The sequence below is a fragment of the Camelus bactrianus genome, chromosome 12 (genome assembly GCF_048773025.1).
Source record: "Camelus bactrianus isolate YW-2024 breed Bactrian camel chromosome 12, ASM4877302v1, whole genome shotgun sequence".
In the NCBI taxonomy this organism is placed as follows: domain Eukaryota; kingdom Metazoa; phylum Chordata; class Mammalia; order Artiodactyla; family Camelidae; genus Camelus; species Camelus bactrianus.
The window spans coordinates 39900814-39922037 of record NC_133550.1 but is presented as its reverse complement, the minus strand read 5'-3'; the positions used below and the strand labels follow the sequence as shown (position 1 = coordinate 39922037).

Below are 21224 nucleotides of genomic sequence, written 5' to 3'. Positions count from 1 at the left end.
CGGTTCACGTGCCGCTGGCCGGTGTTTTGCGATGTTGTGGCACCCGAGAGTGGAACTGAGCTGCAGCATCAAGCCGCTGAGGAAGAGGTGTCTGACCCAAGCCTCACTTTCCTCGGCGTCTGTATGGGCTACCCCCTTAAGAGCCATATCTGTGGCCTTGTTTTTAGGCTTCCAGTGACAAAGGCAAGTTGGTTGGTTGGTTGGTTGGTGACTGCTAACATTTATACAGTGCTTCCCATGTGCCAGTCACTCTACATGTTTAACTAATTCAGTCCTCTCCTCACCTCAGTGAGGTAGGTGCACTATTCTCAGTTTATAGATAAGGGGCCTGTGGCCCAGAGAAGTTGGATGATTTGTCCAGTGTACACATGGCAGAGTGGGGATTTGAACCTGGGATGACCTGAGGCTGCACTAAGATGCCACCTCAGAGACACCACTAAACCTTTGTAACCTCTGCCCCAGGCATGGCAACCGCTCCCTGAGGGTTGTCTGGGGGGAGCAGGAAGCATGCTGATAGGGATCCATGGGGGAGGGGGACCAGTGCTCCTGGGAGTGGCTAGGGTTCTTAGAAGCTTAGGGAAGAATCCCAGCTCGAGAAGAAGGCAGACCATCTAACTGAGGGAATACCTCTGTGGTATGGTAACTTCCTGAGAATTAAACTCCACCTCCAGCTTCCTTCAGGAAGGATTCTTCCCTCGGGAGGAGGCTGTGAGGGAAGAATGTGAGCTGAGGTGGCCCCACCAGGCTCCCTAGGACAGCCCGGTGATTCCCAAGACTCCCCCGTATACCCTGTGTACGGATTCTTGGCTGCAGCCCCTGAAATCAGCAAGAGTCCCGAGGACCCGGGATTGTGTAGGTGATTTGGAAGGCACAGATAATCTCCAGATCCCTTTATTCAAAAACTTCAAGCTTGTCCCTGGCCAGACTTGTCACCGGAACTGTTGGAAAGGATGAACATTGATAGACACAAGCTTGGCTTCTTAAGCCACAGAGTGGAGGTACTAATGAGCAGAGAAAAACAAAACCCAACCCAAGGCAGCCTGCGGGAGGAGAAGAAAGGGCTTGGATCACGCACAGCCTGACTCATCAGTTTCCCCAGTGATCAAGCATTGATGGCATTTTGACAGACGCCAGGCACTGTAGTATATGCCTGGTTGGATGAGAGGCAGGAAACAGCAGTGGGGGGCCAATTGCTGTTTTTTTTTTTTTTTTCACGACCACCACACACACACACACACACCCGATTTCTTAAATTTCTGAAAACCTCATGGATTATAATTCGATGCAATTTTAAATATCATGTTATGGAAATAATTTTTTCTCATTGTAAAAGTAACACATGCTCATGGAGAAAGTTGCAAAGCAGCGGGGTATGAGGGGAAAGCAAAGAAAAAAATACCCCTAGTTTTCTTAGGTAGAGGCAAGTGCTGTCAGCATTTTAGAGTCTTTTTCTTATGTAATTGAGGTCAGATTGTACCCAATTTTGCATCCTTTCTTCTTCAGTTAATGAGGGAAAATGCTTATATTAAACTGTTTTGGCAAACCATTTGTAAACAGTGTTTTTAAATAGCTATATCATGTTCTGTTATGTGGAAACATTTGGAGCTTAAGCTGAGATATTGAACCACTTTCACAGTGTCTATAAAGACATGCACTCTTCTGAGTAATGTGGCACTACCTCAGAAGGTAAGATTTTATTGATGATAAGTGGAAAAACTTAAGACTTCACAACATGCCTTTACGGCTCTCCTTCTCCTGCCTTTTTTCTTAAGACTCTTTGTAAGATTTTAGAAAAACTGAAGGAATTTAGAACTAAAAATGTCCTTTGGGAGTATCTAATCTTCCTCTTTACTATTGACGTTCAATCCTGATGGTTGTGAGATGGATTGTGTCCAGTCACTCTCTTCCCGGTTATTTCCTCATTTTACTTCCTTTCTGAAAATGATTGCATGCTGTACTTTTTCAGTTGTCAGCGTCTCTACGGAGATCAGCTGAAAAAGTATAGCCACGCTGAACTCAGCTTTTGGGAATCCATCTCTCAGTGTTGCATGGTCAGGACGCTGCACTGTGTCTGCATTCTTAGAAACATGTGCCAGATCTTTCTCCAGTTTGTGGTACAGACTATCCTGTAATATGGATTCTTTTGAGCTGACTTGGTCGCATATAGAAAATTGTCCTTATTTCAAAGGCAGAGTTGAATATTTCGAGCTTTTCCAGGTAGTTAAAGTAATAACACAATATGCATAAAATTTGAAATTTGTAACTTTATGCATGCCCATTAACCTTTCCTGTAAGCATAAAAGGTAAGAAGGCAGTGGGTGGGTGAGGAATAATAACAGCTAATATTTCTGAGCTCTTACCATGTGCCAGGCATTAGAACTAGTGTCTGTGTGGGTTAACCAGGTTAATACTATTACCATCCCTACTTTATCAATGAAAAAACCTAAGGCTCTGAGAGGTTAGGTAACTTGCTCGAGGTGATTTGAACTGAAGCAACCAGTCTCCCATACAAACTGCACTGATAATTCAGATGTATTCTATAGAGCTTGGTAGAGTTTGTACAACTGTTTTTTAATATTTATTTTCTAACATTGGAGTATCCGGGTGAGGTTTCATCAGAAGGGACTCTGGCTTCTGTGGTTTTAGTTTGTTCCTATTCGGGGACAGCCTGCTGACAGCCAGCTGAGTGCAGACTTCTGTATTAGACGGTGGCAGAGCCCTCTCTGTTAGGGCTGCAAGTAGTTTCTGGGAGCCTCTGAACCCCCTTTGGAACCCCTGTTTTTCCTTTAGAGCAAAGGTTGTGAATCTGTGTTCAAGCCGGTGTTTATAATGGCTCCCGCAGGAAGCGGCTCGGGTGGGGTCTCCCCCGCATCCCTAGGACTAAAGTAGGGGTTGGGATGCAGGACCCATGTCATGTCCTTTCCCCGTGTCCCACAGAGAATCACCACTGTGCTTAGAGCTAGGGCTGGCTGCTTCTGCAGCTGTCAAAACTCTATTACTAGTAGATTTCATTTATCCAAACCATGGAACAAAATTCAGCTCGTTTCCCAGAAAATTCTTCCTGCTTCCAAGCAGAAGACCAACTGTGTAACACCTGAAGAGTCTGTCTTGACTCTGGTTTTTAAAGTTTTGGGTGAAAATAAGAGAAAACAAATCTTTTAGAAGGCCAAGCTCTATTTATACTCCCACAGAATGTTCAAATAAGGAAAAGGAGGCCATGAGGAACCCAGAACAGGACCTGGGGCCGGAAGTGGGGGTGGGGAGATGGCTGAGCTGAGGTGACAGATCAAACAGTAAAAACAGTGGGAGCTGTCAACTTGGAAGTGGGCTCCTTGGTTGGCTGTTTAGAATGTCATGTTCAAGTTCACCCACATCTCATTCATTCCAGTGTGTGAGTACACAGGTAGGGATTCCCCAGTTCAGGACAAATACTCTCGTGTAATCTACAAATCTAGAACTTGTGGTTCAGACTGTATATTTAAGTAGACTGGAAGCAAGAGAGGATTGCCTTAATCTTTATATTTCATCTGTATTATTACTCCTACCTAGTGAAGCACAGTAAACGCTGTTGGAAAATGACCTTGCTTTCTCATGTGTGTTTGTGTGTGTGTGTGTACATGTATGTATGTATGTATTTTAAGCCTCAGTCTCCTTTGCAGCATTTCTTAGAAACTGTTTATAGAAAAAAAAATAGGTGAGAGGATTGGCTTGTTTACCTTTAAATGGTTAGTCTCACAGAGTGAGGCATAAGAAAAGAGATTTGGTTTAAAATATTTTAGCATTTTGAAACCCATGGCTTTTCCATGTCATAGTAATAGTAAAGAAAAAAGAAACAGTGTTTTCTTTAATTTTTCTCCCCCTCATTTTCCTTACCATGCTATCTTTCCTGTGGATGGTGTTTTACTTGTAATGCAGTGAACTGTGTGGTGTGGAAATCTCATGTACATTTCAGCACCTTAGTTGGAAAGGTTTTTTTTGTTTTTGGTATGCAGTGAAAATCCCAAGGCTAGTTAATAGTCTGCCATGAGGCTTCAGGAAGATGTCAACAGAAACAATATGTTGACATGAACTGAAATTCTCCATTGGGGAAATTTGTTTTCTACACAGGCTTCAGCTGGAAAAAAATCTAAAGAGCCCTACAAAATCTTGAATGCTAATAGAGTAATTTTTTTTCATTTAATAAATATTTATTGGGCGTCTTTTATGTGCCCGGCACTGCTCTGGGTGCTGAGGATACTAAGGTGAACAAAATAGACAATATCCCTGCTTCTATGGTGGGAAGAAGACAGAAAACAGGTAAATGGATTAGTCAATGATGAAGTCATTTCCCATGGTAATAAGTGCTATGAAGAAAATAGAGTAATGGGTAGAGAGTGACAGTGGGGTACGGTCGATAGGTGACCTTTGAGACTCTAAGGATGAAGGGGTATGTAAGAATATACATGGCAGAGGTTCAGGTTGACTTCAGATTAAATCTATATTAAGGTCGTATCCTGGAAGCAATAGATAAAAATCCACCTCATGCCCAAGGAGTGTGTATGAGTTGGATGTGTTTTATCTTATGCAAAATGCAACCCATTTCAGGTTTCTCTGACTCATTGTTACTTCCTGCATCACTTCACTAATCGCGTCTTTTTCCGAGGCTGCTCAGCTCCATCTTGCTGGCTTTCTTTTCTGTGTTGATGTTGACCTGACTTTTTGCAATTAGAAGATTTGTGTTCTGTCGGTGCCCCCTGTGCTGGGTGGGGCTGTGGGGTTGGGCATGGATGGGGTGAGAGGTGACATTAATAGAAATCTTGAGAAGAAAGAGTTTTCTCTCTCCTGTTCTGTTGTCACCTGAGAGAGATGAGGACCACGGTGAAGCAGAGACCCCAGTCCCTCCGTGTAGCATGTTTCTTTAAAATTAAAAATGGGATGAAAATGGAAGCTTCCTTAGAGCTATGGAGATCATTCTCTCCATAAGCTAGCAAAAAGAAAAAATATTTGACCTACTCATCCTCAAACAGTTAAAAATTTTAAATTGTATCTATTTATTTTTTAAGATATATCTTGACATTGTTCAAAACTCAAAAGAACCAAGAAAAAACACAGTGAAAGTCACACATTCCTGACTTCTGGGGCAACCCAATGATATCAGTTCCTTGGGTATCTATCTAGAAATATTTTATGTATGACTGCAAGCAAAAGGGGAGAGAGAATATTTCCCTCCTTTTGTTACATATGTTATATATGTGTATGTACACATGCATACATATTTAATATAACATGTTAAACATAACATATAATACATAAAGAGCTTCCTAGTTCTTTTTATTGCCAAATAGTATTCCATTGTTTGCACTGTAGTTTACTTAACCAGTTCCCTATTGTTGAACATTTAAGTTGTTTCAGTCTTTTGTTGATGCTGCAGTGACTATCCATTACATTTATCACTTTACATACATACGAGGGGCTGTGGGCCCGAAGGGTATGTGCTTTATAATTTTGATGGATACTGTCAAATTACCTTCCAGAGAAGTCTCACTCCCACAATCAATGAAGCATACCTGTTTAAACCTAGAATCTGTACCTATCAGGACAAGCTTCTGTGTTGGCCACTCCAAGTAGCTTGTTGAGAAAACTGGTAGGCAAATCCTGGCACATGGTACACTTTGGTAATGTAAAGGGGATAAAAAGCAAGCAAGAAAGGCTTTCCTGCCATAATTCAGAGTTCTAGGGAGAATACTGATGCCTCATCTCCAAGGTATCAAGTAAATAAATCTATATTGCCCCAAACAAGATCTTCCCTGTTTGCATCCACCCTGCTCCCAAAGTAAATAAAATAAGCTCTAATAACAAGTGCAGTGCAGCTCCTAACTCACTTCAAATGGATGAGTGGTGGTGTTTTGTAAACTATGTTTTTATTTACTTTTTAATTTTAAAGCAAATCCAAGATACCATGTCATTTCACCCCTACATATTTCATTAGGCATCTCTCAAAAATGATGGTCATTTTCTTAAATAACCATAGCACAGGTATCCCTGCTAATATAATTGTCAGTAATTCTTTAGAATTATCCAATATCATGTCCAAACAATATCTAGAATGTGGCAGATACACATAGTGGATGCTCAGTAGATGTTTTTTGACTAAAGATGAGTGAAACTCAAGTATGTCTAATTTCAAAGCCACACTTACTTATATTTTATATATAAACACATACCTACTCATTGAGGCCTGTTAAGTTATCCTGGTTACTTTAAAATGCAAAACCACGTAGAATTATATGGAAGAATCAGAGTAACCCATGCAAATATCTATTGTGCTGACTTGCTTTAGTTTTTGTTTTGTTTTTTTTTACATATACATACACATATATTTTATTTTCAGATTCTTTTCCATTATATGTTATTACAAGAAATTGAATATAGTTCCCTGTGCTGTGTAGTAGGTTTCCTTTTGTTTTAAGGTAACTCGGCATAGCACTAATGAAGCTGTCACTTGCAGCTTCTTTCTCATAAGGACAGACATGGTCAGGAATTGTGGACAATGGGCTTCCACATATGAGATACTGCCCCAGCACCGAAGAGTGGCTTTGTGTGTGTGTGTGTGTGTGTGTGTGTGTGCGCACGTGCACGTGCACGACTTTGCCCCCGACGAAAGCAGAAATACCAAGCTTGTTATTACCAGCCTTGTTGAAGGCTGAGGCATGAGTGGATGATTAAGGAACATGGTACCTTAGCCAGTATATGTAGTGAGGAAGAAAGGATGTAGTTTTAGGATTAAGCAGTAAGTTTTGCCACCCTGCTATTCAAAGTATTTAATAGAAATTGTGCTTCTCTTTTGAAAAAAAAAAAATAGGTTATTCTTGGTGAGAATTTGACTTCAAATTGTCCAGAGGTCATCTATGAAATTAAAGAAGAAACACCTGTTTTCTACAAACTCGTTCCTCATCCTGAGAAGAATATCTACATCTATCTAACAGCCGGGAAAGAGGTAGGTAGAAATACTAGTTACTGTTTCTGACTTCTGAATAAAAATTGTTTAATTGATGTCATTATCTAGTAGTGAAGCTTTTACTTTGAACTACTGAGTTTAAATGCTGCTTCAGGCTTCAAGAAGACCCGCAGTGGTTCATAGGCATCAAATTAAAAACCTTACTGTCAGTAAGTAAGAAGTATTTTCTATTTAGACAATTTTATTATTGGCTATATTTCCAACTCCAAGTTATTCAGAGAAGGGTGTGCTTGCAAATGGGTGCATAATCAGCAAGATAACTGAATTTACACATTTATTGTGTGGGCATTGAACGGTTAGATGCATTTATGAATATACCCAATGGGATTGGCTTTGGAATTTGGGGTTAATATCAGGCCACAGTCTCATACACATTCATGAACCAGGAAATATATGGCACTCACCCTCCCTCTCTTAATTTATCTGGCTGTTTCAGCTTTTCTCCTTGTTTCTGCTTACTGAAATAAAAAGGATAACTTTTTACGTTTTCTTCATTTTTCCAAAGTGCTTTCACTGTGGCATAGGGGAGGGAAACTAATTTTTATTGAGTCCCTACAGACTGTGTGCTAGTTACTACTCTAAGTATGGTCTCTCTAGATGCATAGAGTTGTACACACACAGACGCACATACACATGCCCCAAAATGTAAACAATGTTAATGAAATATGTTATGATGGAGATGAAAATTACCCTTTTTTTACATATAGAGAATCTAGGACTTAGACAGGGGCAATATCTTGTTCTAGGATATATATATAGGGTGGGCCTTGTCAGGGCTAGGACTTAAATTATACCCTGATCTTAAAGCCCATGATAAATGGGGTCACATCCCAAATCTCTAAAAACCAGATGGGCCATTCTGGCACGATGGTTTTGACCCAGAACCATTGAACATACAAAGTGCAAGGAAGATCACTGAGACTAACATAATTCTATAATGGATGTAGCAGGGGCCCTTGGCCCAACCCCATTTTCCGTTCTTTTCCTCTCAATCATTCTAAGAAGAATAGCAGTATTAGAGCTGCAGAGAAGGTGTACCAGCGCTTTTTAGCTTCTGGTATTCCTCAAAAGGCCATGTTGCCCTTAACATGTTGAACAGTCACTTATTCAAAATGACCGCATTGAGGTGCCTAGTGGATCCTGTATAGCTTTGTAAACCAGTTGTTCACCACACAGAACCTTTTTGCCCAGCTTGCTTCAACATTTAAACACGGTCTATTATATTGCTTCCCCAGGGTTCCCATATTTGAAAAAATTTTGTCTACTCAACAAACTGTATTTATTAAGTAACAATTCCCATTCTCAGGCTTTATTTATCAAGGGCATCTCAAAACGGCCTTGCCGAGAACTGACTGTGCTACCACACAGAGCTGATAAAATTCCAGCTCAAAGCAAAGACACTTTCAGCCTTGCTTAGTCTGTGCATGTTTTTCCAAACAGCTTTTTGGAACATTGCAAATAGCTCATAAATCCTCATTACTACCATTCCCAGAACCCAAGACTGGAGGCTGAGAACCATGGTGAGAGCCACCGATCGCTGATAAGTCCTCACTTTCTTAAGAAAAAAAGTTCTAGTCTGGTCATTCAAAACCTGACGTCCAGGGGAGTTTTCAGCTGGGCATCAAAGCTGGTTATTCTTACCTTGTTCACTTAGATTTGCTGCTAGAGATTCTGTTGTAAGACTCTGGTTCTCTGGTTAAGCCAGTATAAACCAGAGAGGTAAAAATCTAAGGAAGGTTCTCTCCTAGCCTTGTGGGGAGATAGTACCAGCCAAACTAAAATGCCCTGGTACAGCCATAGAATACCTGGTCATTGAAAACAACCATATGGAGATACATGCTTTGCTGTAGAATAGTCCCTATAATGTGTTAAGTTAGAGAAGTACATCCAATGAAGTAATTATGGTGTCCTTTCTTTCACATGGTTATGTGTTCGGGTGTTTAAATACAATGTAGTGTAGTTCTCAGGGAATATTCTGGATACTCATTTTCCAGTAAATGTTCTGAGCAAAAGTGGTCCTGGGAGCAGATGTTAGATACTATACCCCTCCTAGAGTATCGTAATACTCAGCATATTTGAAGGCTTTCAGAAGCCTTGTGCTAAGGAAACCTGGTTTGCTTCCTCCATGTGAGGTTTCACATGCTTGTTGGACCGTGGAACATTTTTCTCACGTGGTAGCAATAGCCAGCATTTATTGAGCGTTTATTATGTGCCAGGCAATGTTTGTAATAACCCCGTGAAGTCAGCAGCACATCACCATTTCACAGGTGAGAAAACAGGGTTGGAGAGATTATGTGACCTTTGGGAAAATCCCCCAGAGTTAAAAAGATGTTCTGTGAGCTACAGGGAAATGTCCACATTCTGGTTAATTTTGGCTCAGCCGGGTGGTCTGCCTGTGGCATCTGTCAGCCACATGGAGGACTGTGAAATGATGGGCAAGATTATCCTCCACGAGGTCCATTTAGAGGGAAAGGGACTTCTCAGAATAGCCTGTTTTTCTCACAGACCACTTGTTGGAACTCTCCATTTCTCTAATCATTTTAAGAAGCTCTCATACTTTGCAGCAGGTACAACTCCCTGGCTTAATGAGTTCCACAGGTTTTCTGACTACCTGCTGTGGGATTTTGCCTACAAAAAATGTGCCATGTGAGGCTCAGGTCCTCCCTGCCTCCCCCTGCCTTGCTTGGAGGCTCTGCCTGCCTGTCTGCCTCAAGAACCTGGGTCTGTCCAGTACAGGCGCCCGCTCAGGGGGCTGCTGTTTCCTGACAATGGAAAGAGACAGCTCTAGGGGCTGGGGATGATTGGAAAACAACCCCCATTTAATTTCAGCTCCAGAAGTTGAAACTGGCAGGAGTGTGAGCAGATGAGCTGGGAGCTGACCTTACCCCTGAGGTGTGGGAGGGTGGTCCTCATTGATATGTCAAGTGCTGACCTCATGCTGACACTCCCAGGTCATAGCCTGTTGCTCTCCCCAGATGTTCATCTCCAAGGTGCCATTGTCACTATACAAAACCCAGCTGACCTGATTCCATGATCCTAAGAAATCACTATTAGCAGATCAGAAACCTGAGCGTGTATCAGAATCACTGTAGTGAAAGCTTTTAAAAATACAGATTCCTAGGCCCCGCCGCAGACCCATACAGCCGGAGTCTTAGTGGCAGGACTCTGGTGATCTGCACTTTTAAAAGCTCCCTAGATGATACCAATAAACTGTTTCATATCCTAGAACTTTTGAACTGCTGCCCAATGTCATGACACGGATGTTCAGGGTTTGAGTTAATAAATGTCTCTTTGTGGCCCTTCATCAGGTAAGGTGTTGTAGTTTTTTCTAGTGTTGCTTATAATTCCGTCTGAACTGCCGTCATCTTTATTTTTAGGTGAGGAGAATTCGTGTTGCCAACTGCAGTAAACATGAATCCTGTTTGGAGTGTTTAGCAGCGGCAGACCCTTACTGCGGTTGGTGCCATTCACTGCAAAGGTATTTCCTGAGTTTTTTCTCACCAACTCGCAGTTTCGAAACAGTGTCATGTGGTGGCACACTTGTTGCCCTACTTTAAGGGTCTGTTCCTGTGACCTGGGGGAATCGATCTCTGCACCCACTAAAATACCTTTGTGTAACCCGAATTAATTCTCAGAGATGTTCCCAGCCGTGTCGGTGCTACTGGATCATTTGATCTGGACCCCTGAGGGGTCCCCAGCATGAGGGGAGAGGCGGGGGGGGTCTGAGGAGGGAGATAAGCTGGAGCTGTCAATTTTGCTTTTACTTTCTATGGAGTTCTCCAAGACTGGAGAGAGAGGCAAAAGGTTGTCCCTCAGAGGAGATAAAAGAAGAGGGGTGTTTGAAAATTTTCAAATGAATCCTCATGATGTCATGTATTCGGCTGGCTTCGCGGAAGCCTGATTATTGATGAGGTGGTCTCCTGATGCGCCGTACAGCTGTGCACAGGCCTGATGTGCAATCGCAGTCTCCGGGCAGAATCTACCCGGCCTGGGCTTGAATTATGATGTTCACGACCCATCTAGGCTCAGGGCGACTTGTAGCTGCTTCCTCGCCATGGCAGCTCCCAGCGTCGCTGGGACCGGCCTGGTTGGATTCGCTGTTGCCATGGCAACCCAGTACTCGGGCTGTCGCTACAGAAGCAAGGAAGAGAGAGCCCGAGCTGCAGCTCAGGCAGGAGGAAAAAAAAAAAAACAAACCATAACAGTGTCTGTCAGTTTGGTGGTTTCAGTTTTTAAAGGTGGAAAAGGATAAGAAAGAGTAGAGCAGGTGCAGAGAAGCTGAAGGCTAAACAACAGGCCGCTTGGGGAAAGGGAAGAAGACTGGGAAGGGGATTGGGGGGCCTCTGGGGGAGAAAGGCAAGAGCAACGAAGGGAGGGGATATAGTGTAAGCAAGAGGCTCAGGACACAAACTGAAATATGGGGATGTAATTAATTAAGAGTTCACGAAGGAAATTGGAAGCTGAGATGCGGCAAGATGCATAATTGCCCTTGCCTTTTGCTGAGCTTCCTTACTGGACTGTTGCCGTCAGAATCACTGGCAGACAAAAGAAGCCAGGCCAGGAAGCTTCTCATGAATAATTGTAATTGGGTAGGAATGTTTTCTTCTTGTCGCTTGCCCAAGACTAGAGTTTAAGAAATTAACTGGTCGTGAAAGCACTGCTTCGTCACACACCCACTAAGCAGTTTTGCCATAATCTCTCTGATCTGTTCCATTCAGGTGGGTTCTCTGTCTATATTTGTAGAACCCCATGCAGGAGTTAATTCAGTGACTGATGGTGGTGGTGATTATTAAGCCCCCCACAGCTATGACTCCTGTATTGGCAAACACAGGTCTGGCGTTCATAGGAGTTGTCCAAGCTGGTGACATGAGTTAGAGGTTAGTAGTGTTTAGATGGCACTGAAGTCTTAAGATCAGATGAAGGAGGGAGCATAGATTGAGGAGGGAAGAAGTTAGAGAACTGAGCAATGAGGTGGTGCAGTGTTTAGGGGTCAGGGAGATGGAGAAGAAACAGAAAGGGGGCGAGAACAGCGAGAAAGGGAACAGAAAAAACTAAAGAAGGTGGGAAAAAAGGAGGAAGGGAGTGGTTCCTTGTGCCAGATGGTGCTGAGAGGTCAGGCAAGAGAGTCCAGATCCACTGGACTTAGCAAGTGACGACTGGCGACTGTGACAAGGGCAGGAAGAGAAAATGAGACGAGGACAGAGCAGAGACAACTCCTTAGAGGAACTTTGCTGAGAAAGACAACAGAAAAATGGATTGGACATTGGAGGAGAAAGTGGAGTCCAGAGAGTTTGGGTTTCTTTTTTTTTTTTTTAATTAAAGATACATGAAATAATAGTGCCTTTTTTTGCTGTTGGGAAAATTCCAGAAGAGATGGAGAAACTGATGATTCAGGAGAGAGAGTTATGAGGTGTTTTCTTTCAGCGGATGAAAGAAAATACGATCTCGTGTGCTGGGGGTTGGGGTAGGGGGCAGCTTCAGCCAGGAGCGGGGACGCGTCGTCCTTGGTCATGGGAGGGAAGGTGAAGGCTATGGGCTCAGAAAAAGTTGGTGGTAGAGGAATGTGCAGGGTCCTTTCACGGGGCTCATATCCTTCTCAGTAACTTAGGATGAGTTGAGAATGAGGTGAGGGAGGAAGCCCTAGAGGTTTGAAGCGAGAAGGTATGAAATAAAGGAGAAGAGAGAATGGACCTGGGAAGTGGGGAATGATTGCCAGAGAGCATCAGGGCCCCCTTGAGTTCAGTGGTCTTGCTTTTGAAGTGAGAGCCGTACGTATGGTTTTGCTTTTGCAAGCATGTTTGGCTCTGTGGGTGTAAAGGTAGGGTAGGGAGAGTTTCCTGAGCCAGAGCTGGGGCTTTGCCAGGAAGTACATCAAGAGGGGGAAGAGGGACCCGGGGCCGAGAGTGCCTGTGAGGGATGGTGGATGATTTGGATATGAATACTTGCGACAGTGGACCCCGGGCTCTAAGCCGGAAGTGAGCTCTAAGGAGAGAAGTGAAGGATGTGAAAAGGTAGCCAGATCTATGCCCTGGAGGCTGTTTTGGGTTTAAGACTTGCTGGACCTGGGGAACTGGAAAAGGGGTTGTGGTTGTACTATGGGGAGCTTGAAATGAAGGTCATGGAGGGGGCGGGGTTATTGGTAATAAGGTCGGGGTGTGGTTGTGTAGCTGAGGTAGGATACAGGATAAGACCGTTGGCGGAGAGGGTCAGGGCACTTAGGTGTCAGAGTATCAGACAGGTTAGTTGTCTGTGTGGAGATAGCTGTCACCAAGAAGGATGATGGGAACAATGTTGGACAGAGTGAGGAACAAAATAGTCACAAAAAGACTGGACGTTCACATATGTTGGATGGTGTGTGGATGGTCACAGCAAGGAGGGGTCTGGGCTGGTGGCCTGATGGCATGAGCTTCAAAGCTGGGATAGAGGCAGTGGGGCAGGGCAGGCTTGGAAAGGAAAGAAGAAGAATCATTTGATGAAGGAAGAGAAGTAGCCAGCCCTTGCATGGGCTGCGGGGAAGCAGTGTCTTCAGGGGAAGAGCCTGGTTGCAGTAAGAGCAGGGAGGTGGAGGGAACAATCAGAAGTGGAGGACGTTAGGGCTTTTGTTGATGAGGGGCTATGATAAAGGAATTCCAGTCTTTCATAAAAAGGCCACTCACTGCTTCCCCTGCCTCTGCTCTTGCTTCCTCACCGCTGCCCCAGTACTCTCCAAGAGGAATGGTCTTTTAAAAATCACAACCAGATAATTTTATTCCCCAGTTTCAAAACCTCCACTGGCTTCCATGGTAGAATTCAGTCTGACTTCTGTATTCCCAGGGCCTGCCTACAGGGCATCCCATTATCCAGCCCTTAGTTATTTCTTGGACCTCTCGTGTCACTCTCTCCTTCGTTCACTCAACCCCAGCCATGCTGGCTTTCGTTCTGACTTTAGAATATGCCAGACTTGTTCCTGCCTCAGGGACTTTGCACTTGCTGTTTCCTCAGTCTAGAAAATTCTTCCCCAGATTTTTCCCTGGCTGGCTCTTTCTTGATCATCAGGTACCCAACTCTGATTACCCAGTCTGAAGTAGCCTCGCCTCACTCACAATGACATCATTGTTTTATTTCCTTCCTGGCCCCATCATTGTCTGAAATGATCTTCTTTCTCTGCTTCTCCCTTGATTACAATGTAAGTTGCATGGGGACTTTGTCTCGTTCATTGCTGTATCCCCAGAATCTAGAACAGTGCCAAATGCATAGTAGGTGCTCAAAAAATGCATGTTAAACTAACGGAGTTGATTGAGTGATTGGGAAACTCCCACTGGCAGGCTGAGACTTGTGCGTTAAGTATCATAAAACATTTCGATTTGTGGACTGATGGTCCTTCCCAGCCATATCAGATCACTTGGTTTCAAACTGGCTTGGTTCTGGTCTAAGATGAAATAAAGCAGCCTCAGATCCATGACTCATGTCCCAATACCATTCAAAATTAGGAATTCTAAAGGGGGATGTTTTCTTATAACTGTAGAGCATCCCACTGTGTTTATTTTAAATGTCACAGATTTATTTAGAAAAATCATTTATTTTTTCTGTTGAGAAGATTGAGCTTTCTTGCATACGTGTCCAGAAAGTGGATTTGTTGGGGGGGTAGGGCAAGAAAATGATCTTAACTTCCTTTTCATCAGATGTTAAGAACAGACATCCAGTATAAGCAGATAAAAAGCAATTAGATAAACAACGAGCGCTAAAAAGTCTAGTACTTTATTGTTGGAACCTCGAATCCAACCTATGCTGAATTTGTCTGTGTGGGTGGAAAGTGAATTTTTGCAGGCTGAATATCTTGGGTTTGGATGCAGCTTCTCAGTTTCTCCCATATTGCAAAGCATAGCACATGTGTTCAGTTATGGATTTCCACAAAACTGGCAATCCTTAACCCATGAACGGGTGAGGTTCCAAAAGTTCATTTGCAAGTTTGGCACTCAGCATGCATTTTCTCATAGAAACGATGTCATAAATTAAAGACTGATTCCCAAGTCAGCCCACGAAATTCAGTTTATTTAATTTCAACAAATATTTGTTGAATATCTACCAGGAGCCCAATGTGGCAAGTGAGATGACTAGGTGATATTGAGAGAAATCAGATGCCATATTTGGACTTAAGGAATTCCCATGTCAGCTAGGGAGACAGACGTGTCAGTGGCCAGTGTTCATTCATTCAGTCATACATCCAGTCAACAGGTATTTATTGAGCACCTACAATGTGCCGAACCCTATGCTAGGTGTTCGGGACACAGTTCTTTCTTGCCTACATGGAACTTGCAGTCTAGTGAGGGATAGAGATACTGTATGAGTCAGGTTTCTGCTCCAATAACAGTGTGTTAACAGACACATTCTTAGTGGCTTACCAGAACAAAAATTTGTTTTTCTTGCTCATGGGTCAGCTCCAGCTGGGGTGGGAGGGTGCAGGCGGTGGGGGCACTTCATCAAGCTGCAGGTGGAGAGTTTGACTCAGGACAGCTTCACATGTCTCTCGTCCTGCATGTGTGCTTCTCAAGGTTGATAGCAGAAGGACAAGAGCCCAGGCTCAGCTAGGCAGCACATTCAAAGCCGTATTTGCCGATACCCTCTTGGCAAGCAAGCCACACAGCCAAGGCCAACATCAGTGGGGTAGAGAAATACTCCACCTCCTCTAATGGCAAAGGATATGGATGTGTAATTCTAGAACAGGAGAGACTGAAGAATTGGGAACAAAAACCCAGTCTACCTGAATAATTTAAGGAGCCACCAACCTACTAAATAATCAAATAGAGAGTAATAAGGGTCAGCACAGAGGAAGTGGAGGATTCCACGGGGGCATGTAAAAAATATCTTACCAACAAATAACAAGTTTTTGTGAGGATGTGGAGAAAAGAACCCTTGTGCACTGATGGGAATGTAAATTGGTACAGTCACTATGGAAAACATTTTGGAGGTTCCTCAAAAAATTAAAAATAGAACTACTGTGCAATCTAGCAATTCTACTCCTGGGTCTTTTTCTGAAAAAAATGAAAACACTAATTCAAAAAGATCCATGTCTCCCTGTGTTCATTGCAGCAACCTAAGTATCCATCAATAGATGAATGGATAAAGATGTGGTGTGTAGATGCAGTGAACTACTACTCAGCCATTTTAAAAAAATGAAATCTTGCCATTTGCAGCAACATGGATGGACCTAGAGGGTATTATGCTAGTGAAATAGTCAGACAAAGACAAAATGAATGATTTCACTTATATGTAGAATCTAAAAAACAAAACAGATTAACAAAAATAACGAAACAGAAAGAGTCATAGATACAGAGAACAAACAGGTGGTTGCCAGAGGGGAGGGTGTTGCGGGGGTGGGGGAGGGTGAAATAGGTGAGGGAGATTAAGAGGTACAAACTTCCAGTACAAAATAAATGAGTCATGAGGATGAAATATGCAGCATGGGGAATATAGTCAATAATATTGTAATAGCTTTGTATGGTGACAGATGGTAACCAGACTTGTGGTGACTGTTTTATAATGTATAGAAATATCAAATCACTATATCGTGCACCTGGAATTAACATAGTGCTGTAGGTCCATTATACTTTAATAAAAAAAACTAACAGGCGCAGTGAAAATGAATGAATGAGAACTGACAGGAACTTAGAAGGTCAGAGAAGGCTTCCCGGAGGAAGGGGTATTTAAGCTGAACCTGAAGTGTGAGCAGATGTCGTACAGGTAGAAAGGAGGTGGGGAGCTGGCTGGAGGAAAAGGCTGCTGTGCCAGGCCTGACTGGCAGTGTGATTGGAGTATATGGTCTAGCTGAGCACAGTTGGTTAATGAGGGTGGTGTGGTAGGCAGGGGCAGGTGAGAATGGGTCTTGTAACCCATGTTAAAGGATTTGGATTTTGTTGGAAGGACTCAGAGAAGCCTTTCCAGGGCTTCAGTTAGAAGACAGACTAGATCATTTGGGTGTTTTAGAACAAGCCATCTGGTTCTAGAGAGGACACCACTGGAAGCTGACAGGTCACTTGGAAGGTGGTTGTAAACCAGCAAGAGACTGGGAACTGAATTAGAGAGATGACTGTGGCAATGGAAAGAAGTAGGTGGATTTAAGAGCTGTTTGGAAGATAGAATTGACAGGACTTAGTGATTAATTGGATCCCCCCTTGAGTCTGACACACTAAAAATAGGGCTATAAGATGAAAAATAAGTATCAAGGTGGCCACTGTTTTTCTGAAAGATGTATTCTTTCTCCTTTGATCTAAATCTTCACAAAGGATATAAAGAAATGATACCAAACATTCACTCGGTTCCTTTGGAGCCCAAAGAATGGGTACACAAGTCAGATGGAGAAAGACTTCCGAGAGATGGCCGGCTGAGTCTCAGAGGTGCAGCAGAGCGAGTTGTAACTCTTTTCCCAGCAGTGCAGGGGCTTTCCTGTTGTGATTACAGGGGAAGGAGTGCAGGTATCTGGCTTGGGTACCAGAGGGGCAGAGCAGGAATGTAGGAGGACTAGCCTGTTTGGGATGCCCAGCAGTGCAGGGGAATGACTTCCACATTGGCAGCAGGAGCAGTACAGCAAAGCCGGAGGAGTACAGGTCCCCGAGTCAGTGTACTCTCGGGATCAAGTCCCGGCTTCTGTGTGACCTGCAAGTTTCTTAACGTCTCTATGCCAGATTTCTTCTATAAAGCTGGGTTAGTAACGGTACCTCCCTTACAGGGTTACTGAGATAATTAAATCCGATAATGTGCATGTAGTCCTAGGCACAGTGCTTGTTTGTAGTCAGCACTCAAATAATGTCAGCTATTATGATGGTGGAAGCCCAGACGGGGAGCCAGTGTTTGTAACCGAGGTTGGGAAAGGCTTCAGAGAGGAAGTGAGATTAAAATTAGGTCTTGAAGCCTGAGTAGACTTTTACCAAGGCAAGGAGGGGATGGGAGGCAATTCAGGCAGCAGGACCAGTACAATAAGAGATCTTTAGAGGGAACAGCAGATTAAATTATATCACTCCAGCACTGGCTCTAGAAGCAAGTAGATGGGAAGGCATTGGGAGGGACCAGGATGGGAAGGGCTCTGAGTCTGGACTTTATTAGTTGGTGCTGGGAATTTATTAAGGGGTTTTCAGCAGAGGGCTGACATGATCATATTTGTGTCTTAGAAAGATGATCCTGATGGCAATGCAGCAGTTGAACTGCATTAACCCAAGCATTAGCTGTACCACATTTCCCTCTCCTACCTCCTCTAGGGTCACTGTCTTTGAGTATAATTTATAAAGAGTAAGTTTACCTCACATTTCTTGTGGCATCATCAACTTAGCAGCTGTTTCTCCAAATTTCACATACCTTCCCACCCATCCCAGCACCACCTCAAGGGCTCCACTTGGCTTGGTCCCAGTCACGTAATGGAACCAGGGCGGGGTCCTCTTCAGAAAATGGGAAGGCCACACTCATCTGTATTGTACCATCCTGGAATGCTCCACCCTACCCAGAATCTGTACAGGGTGGGGACAAAGCCCCCAGACATACTAATTATAAGGTATCTGTAGACTCCCCTTGATTATTTGTATAAATTTAACATTGGCTCATATTCTTCTAGATGTTTCTTCCACATTGACAGTTGGGAGACTTTCAGATAGCTCCTGGTAGCAGTTTTTAGGTCTTCATCTGCTAGTAGGCTGTTCTACACATGACACTGCGAACGAGATCATCTCTCAATTTGGTCTAACAACAGACTTTCTGAAAGGGTCGGGGGTAACAGAAGGGGGTTTGAACACTGGAGAGAAAAACTGAAATCTAACTGCTAAACATTCATCCCCAGTGCCCCCAAATTAAATGATTTGCTTACAGACACACCCAGTTCTTGCATTGTTCTCCTGTCTTGAGGTCTGCCTTCCATCTCTCTCCCAAGAGACAGTCCTTCTGCAAGCCTTGCCAGGGCCAGTCATCAACCCTAAGGCCTACTGGCTGTTACTGTCTGAAAACTTGACCAAGACAACCCATGGTACATAGTAACCATAGCCACATTCTTCTGAGACCTAAGTTACTGTGGTTCAGTCTGCCGTCATGAGAGGTGGGCAGTGTGCAGCAAAGAAGGCCACTGAGGGCTTTTCAGGAGATAAATCCATCAGGATGTGCCTACCTATCCTTCAGAACACAGTTATAGTGCCCCTTCCGCAGGAAGCCTGCCTGGTGCCCAGGGCCAGCCAAGAGACAGGGTCCACTTGTCCGGAGAATTTGTGTATCACACATCAGATGCCATGCCCCTGTGTGTTCCGTTTATTATTTTTTTAAATAGAGATACTGGGGATTGAAGCTAGGACCTCTTACACGCTAAGCATGTGCTCTACCACTGACTATACCCACACCCCAGCAATACCTACTTTTGAGGTGAGAAAACAACCTTAGGTTTGTATATTCACTTCCTACTTAGTAGCAAATTACAACAACTTTGGTGGCTTAAAACAGCATACATTCATTATCCTACAGTTCTAGAGGTCAGAAGTCTGCAGTGGGTTTCACTGAGCTAAAACCAGGGTGTAGGAAGGGATATGTTCCTTCTAGAGGCTCCAGGGAGAATCCGTTTCCTTGTCTTTTCTAGTTTTTGGAGGTAGCCTGCATTCCTTGGCTTGTGGCCTCTTCTTGCGTGTTCAAAGCCAGCAGTGTAACATCTTGATCTTTCTGGCTCGGAATTCTGTTTCTGGCATCACGTCTCTGTCTCTGACTGTGACCTTCCTGCCTCCTCTTGTGGGGATCCTTGTGATTACTTTGGACCCACACAGAGAATCCAAGATAATCTCTCCATTTGGAGATCTTTAATCACATCTGCAAAGTCCTTCACACCATATAAGATAACATATTCCCAAGTCTCAGAGTTAGGGCATGGATATCTTTGGGGGGACCATTAATCTGCTTACTACAAGCTGCACAAGTGGTAGAGTCATGATTCAGATCTAGGCTTAGCTCTGACTCCCAAGCCAGTACCTTTACCGAACGTTGTAGTGAAAGGGAAGAGAAGCAAAAAAAAGAGACATCATCCCTCATGGTGGGAGGAGAGGGGAGCACCTGGTCCAGATGGACCCTTCAGGGATGACTGGTTATATATAAGAAAGGTGATGGAATTTAGGGCCAACTTGATTTATAGAAACCCTTCCACTTTGACACATCATTTAACAGATGTTTATTGAGCACCTAGGGTGTGCCGGACACTGTTCTAAACCCCAGGATTCTCTAGCAGTGAACAGCACAGCCCCAAATCTTTGCCCTCATGAAGGTCCTTCTAGTGAGGTGTATATTTCCTGGACCTGCCGTAACAAGCAGCTGTAAACTCGGTGGCTGAAAACAATGCAAATGTATTCTTACTCAGTTCCGCAGGCTAGAAACCCTACCTTAAGGTGTCAGGAGGGCCATGCTCCCTCTGAAGGCTCGAGGGGAAAATCCTTCCTCTCCTCTTCCAGCTTTTTGTGGCTCCTAGTGTTTCTTGGCTTGTGGCAGCATCACTCTAGTCTCTGCCTCCCATCTTTATGTGGCCTTTTCCTCTTTGTCCAGTCATTGAACACCTTAAATCCAGGATGATTTCATTTCGAGATCCTGAACTAATTATATTGGCAAAGACCCTATTTCCAAATATGATCACATTCTGAGGTTCTGGGTGGACATGAATTGGGGGAAGGGGACATTATTTAGTCCACTAAGTGAGGGAAGATGGACAGTGTGAAAATAGGTAAGAAAATAGTGTGTCAAATCTAGTCACTCTTAGGAGGAAAAATAAAGCAGAGGAGGAGGGTTGCTTGCTGGCAGCAGGGGTTCAACCAGCGGGTCCTGGAAGCCCTCACTGAGAAAGGGGAATCTGAGCCAAAGCCCAAAGGAGCACACTCTGCTTTGGGGGTGCCCCCCTTTGGAGGTTATGGCCTCATCTAGCTGAATGGCCAGGAGGGTGGTTTGAAATGGAAGACAGTCCTAATTCTACATCTGTCCCTCCTTTCCTTCCAGTCTGGGATATGTCCTTGTGCCTGGAGTCTGTGCAGTGTTGCTTCTTCATGGTCCAGTGCGGCTCTAATGGCAGTGATGATGACAATAATGGGACTACGGGTGGCCTCTCCTTCTTGTGCAAGGACCCCATTGTGCCGACTAATTGTGTAGAAGCAAGTAGGACAAGTGTCTGTGGGGTGGAAGCAATGGGGAGCAAAGAGGAATATGTTGTTTGGGCCTTGGGGCATCACTGAATTTCCCTGGCGGAGGCTGT

At 43.8% G+C, this 21224-nt stretch overlaps 1 protein-coding gene across 4 annotated transcripts in view; it reads left to right on the top strand.

Moving 5' to 3' along the window:
• PLXNC1 (plexin C1) overlaps positions 1 to 21224 on the top strand; it is a 141796-nt gene that overhangs the window by 25605 nt on the left and 94967 nt on the right. For all 4 annotated transcript variants that reach the window (XM_074375265.1, XM_074375266.1, XM_010962730.3 and 1 more), the window contains 2 exons: positions 6842 to 6976; positions 10375 to 10475. In XM_074375265.1, the coding sequence (XP_074231366.1) occupies positions 6842 to 6976; positions 10375 to 10475 (236 nt within the window). The remainder of the gene's footprint in view (positions 1 to 6841; positions 6977 to 10374; positions 10476 to 21224) is intronic.